General features: G+C 33.0%; 2 protein-coding genes across 4 annotated transcripts; one reads left to right on the top strand and one right to left on the bottom strand.

The window, feature by feature from the left end:
* The first annotated feature begins 316 nt into the window (after positions 1 to 316).
* On the top strand, positions 317 to 2,730 carry LOC149482696 (oligoribonuclease, mitochondrial). Of its 3 annotated transcripts, none has more exons than XM_089703478.1 (3): positions 317 to 444; positions 561 to 802; positions 2,125 to 2,730. In XM_089703478.1, exons 1-3 carry the CDS (start codon positions 378 to 380, stop codon positions 2,473 to 2,475), a joined length of 660 nt encoding a protein of 219 aa, XP_089559604.1. In that variant the 5' UTR covers positions 317 to 377; the 3' UTR covers positions 2,476 to 2,730. The 3 variants fall into 3 exon arrangements, with proteins under 3 accessions (XP_089559604.1, XP_089559607.1, XP_089559606.1); XM_089703481.1 differs by having other exon boundaries at positions 561 to 797; positions 2,125 to 2,257; XM_089703480.1 differs by having other exon boundaries at positions 321 to 444; positions 525 to 802.
* Positions 2,731 to 8,022: 5,292 nt separating this feature from the next.
* Ktl (BTB/POZ domain-containing protein Ktl) lies at positions 8,023 to 10,109 on the bottom strand. The gene has a single exon (XM_089703477.1). The coding sequence runs from the start codon at positions 10,099 to 10,101 to the stop codon at positions 9,400 to 9,402; it is 702 nt and encodes a 233-aa protein (XP_089559603.1). The 5' UTR covers positions 10,102 to 10,109; the 3' UTR covers positions 8,023 to 9,399.
* Between the last annotated feature and the right edge of the window lie 289 nt (positions 10,110 to 10,398).

Raw genomic sequence — 10,398 nt, 5'->3', positions numbered from 1 at the left:
ATTCCATTGATGGGGTGCTAAATTTGCATTGGTCAGATAATAACTACAATTTATATGATCCCAATACATTTTTATTTAAATAATACTGTCAAATACTTTGTAATAGAATTAATTTATGCAATTAATAAGATAAAATTACAAATACAGGAATAATAAAATTTGTATTATCGTGGTATTATCATATTTTAACGTCGCGAAATCTTTTCTCAAAAGGCACGATGCCGATTGCCGGCCACAGTCCACAGATGCGGTCCACTAAAAAAAAAAACTATTCTAACCTACAACCACAGAACAAATATACTCTAGGGAGCCTACAACACAAATAATGTTATAAATTGAAAATTTTTAATTCCGTTCCTATGATCATACATTAGACAATGAACATTTTATATAAATACCTACCTAATATTAAAAACTTAGCATGCGTTGCTATAAGGTCAAATAGTAAGTTTTCATTTCCATGTAATGTACCAAGAACAATAGGGTTAGAACTTATAACTCTCAGCTGTTAACGCTACTCACAGATTTTGTGATAGTAAAATAAATAAATAAAATTTTAGCATTACAAATAAACAGAATGAGTTCATGCAATAATAGTCCCAAAAGTGAAGCTAAACGAATAGTATGGGTCGATTTGGAAATGACTGGATTGGATGTTGACAAAGATCATATCTTGGAAATTGCATGCCTCGTAAGTGATGCTGATCTCAACGTGGTCGCTACTGGTCCTAACATAGCCATAAACCAACCGGATGAAATATTAAACAGTATGGGTGAATGGTGCACTGCACACCATGGTGAGGTAATTAAAACTTAATATGTTTTTATTATGAAACCAATTTTTAATGAAAGCATGTAACTATTGTCCATTTTATAAATTAATCCATCAGGCCCCGGAATCACAGACACAATAAAAAATCTATTGTGTCGCGGTTGGATCTGGCCATTCGGGGCTCAATGGGTTAAACATCAAGTTATATCATATTGTAATCTTTCTAGTTTAATATTAATCTGAAAAGTAGCAGAGCTTGTTTGAACTTTTCTTTGAAAACAAACACACTTCAAACAACATTTTTTTATTAAGTTCCATGTTCGAAGAAATGTTATTTCTTCGTTGAAATAGGCTATTCTAACCTAATAGGTTTTCCTGAACCATTTGATTGCAATAAATATTTACAATTCATTTCCTATATTCTACAAACCCTAAATTGATATTATAAATGCGAAAGTAATTCTGTCTGTCTGTCTCTTGGCACCTCAACCATTGAACTGATTTGGGTGAAATCTATACATATAATAAATCTGTAGAAGGGTCAATTCTGTACATTGAAAATATTGAAAAAATAAATAGCAGGGAGTGTTACTGGATCGATACCAAACCCAAATATGTGATTAAAAAAATTTTTGTCTGTCTGTCTGTCTGTCTGTCTGTCTGTCTGTCTGTATGTGAAGACATCACGTGAAAACTAACGGTTCGATTTCGATGAAACTTGGTATAATTATACCTTATTATCCTGGGCGTAAAATAGGATACTTTTTATCCTGGAAAAATACGTAGAAAAAAAATTAATCTTAATTTTTCAGTTTTATCCATAGACGTTGTTCTGACGCGAACACACGTTGCGTATTATTACAGGCCTAGCCGTATTTGGGTCCAATAGATATTTATAAGATGTCATTGTCAGAGTTACTCAAAATGGAGAAATCAACCATCCACGCGAAGACCGACATCCGCGCGGACGGAGTCGCGGGCGGAAGCTAGTCTTACATACAGCAATAGCGTGAGACCTAAGAAAGGACATAGGATAAGATGTATATGGGAACCATGAGGGTTTCCACGGGTGGAAAGCTAGTCCTACTACTATTATAAAGGCGAAAGTTTGTAAGTATGAATGTATGGATGTTTGTTACTTTTCACGTAAAAACTACTGAATGGATTTGAATGAAACTTTACCACAATATAGCTTATACATCAGAATAACACATAGGATAGGTTTTATCCCGGAAATCCCACGGGAACGGGAACTATGCAGGTTTTCCTTTGAAAACGCGGGCGAAGCCACGGGCGGAAATCTAGTTTGTCATAAACCTGTAACATATACATTTCACATATTTTTCTTTCAGAGTGGACTAACAAAGGCTTGCCGTGAATCTACAATAAGTTTAATTGAAGCTGAAAATCAAGTATTAAAATTTCTTAAGACACATGTACCAGAAAAGAAATGTCCCTTAGGAGGTAATAGTGTATATATGGACAGATTATTTATAAGAAAATATATGCCAAGGGTAAATGATTACTTACATTATAGAATAATTGATGTTAGTTCATTCAAAGAAATAATAATGAGGTGGTTTCCAAAGGAATATTCAAATATACCTAAAAAGAAATTTGCACACCGAGGCATGGATGATATCTTAGATAGTTTAGCTGAATTAAAATATTATAAGGATAATGTTTTTAAGAATCAATGTTGATGATAATTGTCAAGCGTTTTTGTTGAATGCTGTAGTAAATTTTGTTTTTGGCATAATTTTAAATTGAGTGCAAAAAATTTATTTTTAAGACATCAGAATTATGTGTTGCAGTCATATTGAGTCAATTTTGTATGTATAAACTGATTTTTACATGTACAAATATGTAATAGATTTGCAGTATTGTTATCATGTTAGGTTGTTATCTGTTTTTATTTACTTCAGAACAAATGCATATAAATATACTTCTGAAAAATGTTTGTGTTATTTTCTTCAAGCCCCCTTTAATGATAATAAATTATTGAAAAAAATTCAGTGTATTTTTTTCATTTTTACATTTTCATTCTTTATTATTGCGCCATCTGTTAGAAAACCATAAAACTAATGTAGATTCTATAACGTTATTAAATATATTATTGCGCCATCTGTTAGAAGACCATAAAACTAATGTAAATTCTATAATGGCTATTAAATATATATTATAGCGCCATCTAGTTGTTTTAGCGATAAATAATAGTTGAAACTATTCGATACTAGATGGCGTGATTCATGTTACTCTCGATAATAATTAAACAAACCCCGTATGGAATTTTAAACTTCTATGAATTAAAATTTCAATTAGGGTTTAACTGTAATTTGATTCACAAGGTTTGATAAAATTTGTTCGATTAGTAACAAATATCTAATTAACTAATAATTTAATTTAATTTAATTTAATTAACTAGTAATTTACTATTCGTAGCTTATGGTACGGGAGCTATTAACGTTAAAAAAAAAGTCATTTTAGTATAGTTGGTTTTTTAATATACTGTTCCTCTTGCTATTTCGGTTAGAGTCCGGGCTGTCTGGCTGGTCGCAGTGGTTGCGTTTTTTAGTGCGCATCTCATCTGCACAGGATAATTTCCTTAATTTAAAGTCATTTTTTAACGCGTAATTTTTAATATTTTGCCTTTAGATATATCCATCAGACATAATTTTTTTATTGCAAGACGTTTTTTTCGTTGTTAAATAGGTGCCAGACGCAATTTTTTATTTCGTTTTTATAAAAAATTCAAATTATTTTAGAATGTCTGTAAATTTCATATTATGTTCTTCAAACATAATATAATCTAAAATTAATTAGCCAGACGCTAATTCGATTGTTAAGTATTAAATATGTACAAATAAAAACGTAGTGGAAGAAGGTTAGTACATATAACAATTTGATGATTGTGTATATGGAGAGATAGTTTAAAGTGCAAGAGAGATAGAAAGGGTCGGCCGCGAAAATTAAATAACAATAAAAAATAACTTTTTTTTTTCGAAAATATAAGATGCATAGAAATTGAATTGTTCCTACTCTAGGATTCCCTGTGTTGTGGGAACAAGTACCTTCCATTGGTACATTTTATTCCTTAGGCTAAAAAATAAACTATTAGGGTATATCAACAATCTTCTATACAAAACAAATTTTTTATTACTTAACTATTAAGTTATGGGTTTAAATGAAAACAGCGATTACATAAACTTATTTATATTGTTTCCAATAGCACATTGCCTAATACCACACATTACACACCGCGTACAAGAAGAAAAAGAATCTCAGATAAAATACAGTGTTGCCAATACAAGTTAAATTTTCTAATATATATCTAATATTAACTAGCGACCCGCCCGGCCCTGGCCTCGCACGGGTGCAATGCTGATACTAAATACACTACAGAAAAACTGTGAACGTTGAATATAAAAACGTAGCGGCCCGCTCCGGCTTCGCAAGGGTATATCTATACTAATATTATAAAGCTGAAGAGTTTGTTTGTTTGTTTGAACGCACTAATCTCGGGAACTACTGGTCCGATTTGAAAAATTCTTTCGGTGTTAGATAGCCCATTTATCGAGGAAGGTTATAGGCTATATTTCATCACGCTACGGGCAACAGGAGTGGAGCCACGGGGGTGAAACCGCGCGGAGCAGCTAGTAAAATATATAGCCGGGCGGCCGGCCGGTACCGCCGCAAACGCTACGTCCCGCAATTTTTAAATCTGTAATATCTTCGAAAATATTCACTTAAATCATACGGTGTAAAGGGCCATATAGATCTATATTAAATGAACAATATATTTAAGGTCTTTAATTGGTTAAGGATTAATGCTGTATTGGTTAAAATCGCTTCGAAAATTAGCCATTATTTGTCGTAAAAAGTAAATGACAAAAAAAGTTATTGTGGGTTATCCATAAGAGATAGACATATACCATCACGGACTTTTCTGTAGACCTTTTCAATGTGTACTATAGTTAGTACATTATTTTGATAAAACTCGTAGGGTGCCTGCGTTTGCACTGTAAGTGGAAAAAATGTAATTATTTACGAAATCACATTAGAAACCTCAAAAATAACAGTACTTCTCCACTATTTAATGGATGTTATTATACATATAAACCTCCCACTTGAATCACTCTATCTATTTAAAAAAACCACATCAAAATCCGTTGCGTAGTTTCAAAGATTTAAAGAGACATAGGGACAGAGAAAGCGACTTTGTTTTATACTATGTAGTGATGATGATAACAATATTAATTCATTAATCTTAATTCTTAATATATATACATAAATCTCGTGTCATAATGTTTGTCCTCAATGGACTCCTAAACCACTTAACCGATTATAATAAAATTCGCACACCATGTGCAGTTCGATCCAACTTGAGAGATAGGATAGTTTATACATGTAGATACCACGGGCGAAGCCGGGGCGGACCGCTAGTATACCTATATAAATTCATGCTAACTACTTTAGTTAAATTAAATACAAACTTAAACATACTAAATACACTACAGAAAAACTGTGAACGTTGAATATAAAAACGTAGCGGCCCGCTCCGGCTTCGCAAGGGTATATCTATACTAATATTATAAAGCTGAAGAGTTTGTATGTTTGTTTGAACACGCTAATCTCAGGAACTACTTGTCCGATTTGAAAAAATCTTTCGGTATTAGAGATAGCCCATTTATCGAGGAAGGCTATAGGCTATATTAGGTACATTATTATATCATCACGCTAAAACTGTGGCTAAAACCAACAGGTGCGGAGATACGCGAGCGAAATCGCGGGGCGCAGCTAGTAATCTATACTTAATATTATTTATTATCTATACTTAATATTATAAAGCTGAAGGAGTTTGTTTGTTTGAACGCGCTAATCTCAGGAACTACTGGTCCGACCTGAAAAATTCTTTCGGTGTGATAGCCCATTCATCGAGGAATGCTATAGGCTATATGTATATCATCTCGCTAAGACCAACAGCAATGCGGGTGAAATCGCGAAGGATTTTACGAGGATTTAATCTCTAAAGCCATTTTGACGCAATTGGTAGAGAGTAGAGACACGCTTAATTTCCAACAGGGTAAATACGTTTTGGTTCATATCTTTCGAAGTTTATGCGATTTTCACATGTAATAATACGTGCGGTTTTCAAATGAAATAAAAAGTGATGTGATTGATAAGACGATTCAGGCGCCTGCCGCCTTCGATTGAAATTTACCTTATAGACTATAGAGGATAAATGTTATACCTACATACATGCTAAGTATGTATTTATTTTAGTTCAAATATAAAATGCTGTATATTTTCAAGTAAGAATTCGAAGGTGAATAAAAAACTGTATTCATTTATTTAACTACCTTTAATCACAAAACTATTTTAGGAATTTGTCTAATCATACATCTTATCTGTGTTAACTAACAATTAATATAACAATAATACAATTATTAATATATATATTATGTAATTCCCTTCACTAATTATATTTATAGTGAATTATTGGCAACAATCAGAAGAGGCACTAGTTTTACAATTATAAAAATAAAGTTAGATACTAAATAAAACATTCCAAAAAGTATTTATGATAGTTACATACAAATAAATCGAATAGAAAAGAAGTACAATTTGAAAAAATATCTCACTTAGTTTTTGGCTACGTATACAATATATTCTAATACATATACGTTTACATAACATTTTTATAACTTAAAAAAATAAACATAACTTAGGTGTTGCGTGCCTTTAGTATTACGAAATCTAAAAGGTCTCACGAAAGCTTATTCAGGCTAAAATTCACCAAAATAATCGATAGTTGTAGATATTTCAGTACATATCACAGACAGAACATAATCATGCCAAAATATAACTATATCGAACTTTTTAATTAACATAACACAAATATAGATATGCATTCTACAATTCTTTATTATTGCTAGAAAATAATAGATGAAAAAAAGCAGTTTTCATATAGGTACTAGGCGTATTTATACTGTGTACATATTAGGTATGTATTTAAATGTAGGTATATAGGTAGTATTTACAGCTATTACTTATTAGTATACCATAATAAAATATATTGTAATCTTGAGCACGGTTCCCGTGTCCCCACTGATAAAATAACGTAGCGATTCGAAAAAATATAATATCTACATTCTGTAAAATAAACTATGTAAAATAAATTATCTAAGTAGTTATGTAAAGGAAAAAAAAGGGATTGTATAAATATTTTTGTTGTTATATCCAAAGATTTTCATTTTAGCTTTGTTATCTCCGTTAAAATACATATATACCTATTTCACAAAACAACGGAAACAAAAGAGAAAAAACCACACTAGGAGAATTAAAAAAAATTTAGGGTAGCGGTAGAAGTGTTTCTTGAATGAGCTTCGTACCTATATATTTTTCATGTTTCTAACTTTCCAAAGAGTCCGCGTGAAATACAAAACACTAACTGGTAAATATTCGCTATAATACCTTTAGATTCTATTAGTCCATGATAATACGTACCTACATAATATCTTGTTAACAATTTATAACCACTCAATTTTCTATGTAATAAATTGTTTCTATTATTTTTAAACTATGCTCTATATTATTTAATTTATTACGATTTTCTTTGACTATTTTAATAAGGTACGTGTGTCGCGCTCAAATTTACATTTTTTGTAAGTATACTATTGAAATCCGATATGAACTATTATTATACAATTGATTACACAAGTCAAAGGAGATAATATCACAACACAGGTCAATATAATATGTATGTATTTTCTATCAATTACTGTTTAAAACCGTACATGATACATACAGCGTTTGGCAAATAGATACAATTTAATCGAAAAATATAATTTATACGTACATAAAGAAGTAGGATCTAAAAGTTTAAGAATTTTTATAATTATAGTAGAGAGTACAGCAATATTTTAGATTAGATCTTGCGTATGTCTAGCTATCGTTTGAGTCGGAGCACCGGAGGCTCAATTGAGTATTTGAATAAAAAAAAATTATTGATTTTTTTTATGTATTCTGAAACTTTATTATTAATAATATTGATATTTAATACAAATAACTTCAAAAAAATTTTTTTCCGTTAATTATAAGCAATTAAAAATTGATGAAATTTAAATTAGAATCACGTGACTACAAACGCGCCATGACTGGTCACCACAGCTGTTGTGACGTCATATTGTTATAGCTATTAACTGCAGTACCTACATAGGGTTTACGGGATACACGTGATTAGACAATAATATTGAAAGTTTATTGCTAAAAATTAAAATACGATTTGTTAGTTGGTTCCGAATTAGTTAGTTAGTTACGAAAATAATATTCTTGATGTTGATATATTTATGATCACCGATTTTTGTCAGGAGTTGCCTTTGTAGTATTCGTACATAATGGTACAAAACGATAACTTTTGAGGTTCGCCATTTTTAATATAAATTTAAGTAATATAATTAACAATTAATATAATTAATATGTAATTTAATAATGACAACAAAATTAAATAGATCAAAACACTGTATTTATTATTCACACGCTTTTATTAGCTTCACCTGTATGTTTGTATGCAACCGACTCCTTTCGAAGTTTCGACTCGATTTTGACCCACTTAAAACCGACGGATTTTGTTCAAATTTTGAACACTTATCAAGGTCCGATGACAATACAATAATATCATAAATTTATCCTGATAAGGATCGCCAGGATCAGCTTAAAACATATGTTTGTATGTAACCAATTCTCCTTTCGATTCGATTTAGACCCACTATAAACCGACGGATTTAGTTTAAATTTTGTATACTTATAAAAACCCGGTAACAATACAATAATTTCATGAATTTATCTTATTATCCTGTTTAGTTTTTCAAACTATATTTATTTTTCTATCAACTGTAATGAGTGAAAACTAACATTATGACGTCACACGCGCTCGGGTGACGCTTCGGGAGTTGTCGGCGTGTCTTCGGTACTGGATTCAAAGACTAATTTTTATTTTGAAATAACTTTTGAATTATTGCAAAAAAAATAAAAATAAAAACAGTTTTGTTATAAAACTAATATATAATCTTTCCATTTATCACAAAAAAAAATTTAATTCAAATACTCAATTCCCGTACCCCTCCTCATTAATTCCTTTTTACTCTTCACAAAATTCCTTTTTCCAGACCAAGATTCTATTAAGGTCTATTTATTTATCAATGTGCTCGTATTTCCTAAACAATGCATAAAACTATGAAAAGGTTTACAACTACAAACATTTTTATAATTTATACATTTTAATATATTTTAACTATGTTTTACACCTATTTGATATATGAATACAATTAAGGTTCTTTTTTATCTACATTCTATATCTAGTTAAACATTTTTTTATAATAAATATAATTTTTAGATCTATAAATCTGCTTTTATAAAGATTACGGTCTACTCTTTTAATACATTTTTAATATGTATGTATTGCAGTCCCAAAAATTATGAAAGAGATCCTATACAATGCATTTTAATTTAATAATGTTAATAAACATCTAAACATAGTACTTGTATTTTTATTTTGAAAAAAACCGCGAATTGCGGTTTATAGGTTAACGATTTTATAATCAGCTGATATCTATCACATGGGATGATTATTCGCGTACAAAAACAAATTCGTTGTAGTGGTTCCAACGATTTTCCTCTGAATCGACACCTGGCTTGAGTTCAGCGGCTCCACCGGCAGTGCCGCTGCCACAGCTCGCCGTCAACTTGAACCCTTGCTCTTGAAGCATGTCGAACGCCTGCTCTATAAAGGAATGCTTCAGGAAGAAACGCGACGTGTACCTGTCTGCCAATCCATGGTCAGGATCCCGGGATTCGTTCAATGTCTCTCCGAATACGTCCCGACACAGCGTTACTTTACCACATACCAAAATACGAGACAGCTTCCTGAACTTGACATCGGCGAGCCCGTCTCGGCCGAAGGCGAAGCTGCCGCGATATCCCACTGTGATGCAGCCGCGTTCCCGGTTCGGGGGCCGCGGGTCGGCGTCTCTGACGGCATTCTCCAGGCCGGCCAGGCGGTAGTGCTTCGCTTCCCGCGCGAGCCGCTTGTGTTCGCGGAAACATTCAGGCAGCACGAGGCCGCCGTCGCGGAGGTAGTCTAGCACATAGCGGAAGAGAACACCGTCGCGATCGAAGAAAATGCGGCCGCGGGCGTCGCGAGGATGGTCGGGATCTTGCAACGCGGCCGCCGGCAGCGAGTCCGGCTCGCGCAACAGCGTTTCACGTGTAGTGGCATAGTGCACGCCGCCTACGTTGAGCTCGAGCACTTCGGGCGGCACGTCCGCCATGGTCGGAGGCTGGGAACGCAATGCCGCGGCTGCGCGCCCCTTCTGACCCACTTACCGCCGCCCGCCCGCGCCCATCAATAACGCACGCCCGGGTTACTGACTTGGACGTAATTATTTCCTACCCCTTCGTTCTAAACTCGTGAAAACCTTCAAGGTCGAAGTCTATTGTTAGTTAACAGATGCTTTAATATTCTCGATACTTTGGGAAGTTAGTAGTTAGCGCACTTCGTCGGTTTCGACTGTTTACCTTGATAATGACTTTGGCATGAATCAACAATTGGAAGTCAAACTCCACGC

This window comes from Colias philodice, chromosome 14, assembly GCF_061535455.1.
Source record: "Colias philodice isolate Cphi_HAF_F1 chromosome 14, ilColPhil1 Martin Lab GWU primary, whole genome shotgun sequence".
NCBI lineage: Eukaryota > Metazoa > Arthropoda > Insecta > Lepidoptera > Pieridae > Colias > Colias philodice.
Note: the sequence above shows the minus strand (reverse complement) of the source record. Positions and strands in the feature narration are given on the sequence as shown.

Bases quoted from the DNA above. Each gene is read 5' to 3' on its own strand.
- LOC149482696 (XM_089703478.1), top strand. From the start codon at position 378: ATGAACATTTTATATAAATACCTACCTAATATTAAAAACTTAGCATGC. The intron at 445-560 runs GTAAGTTTTCAT...ATAAAATTTTAG, and splicing joins CGTTGCTATAAGGTCAAATA to CATTACAAATAAACAGAATG. The intron at 803-2,124 runs GTAATTAAAACT...TTTTTCTTTCAG, and splicing joins GCACTGCACACCATGGTGAG to AGTGGACTAACAAAGGCTTG.
- Ktl (XM_089703477.1), bottom strand. From the start codon at position 10,101: ATGGCGGACGTGCCGCCCGAAGTGCTCGAGCTCAACGTAGGCGGCGTG.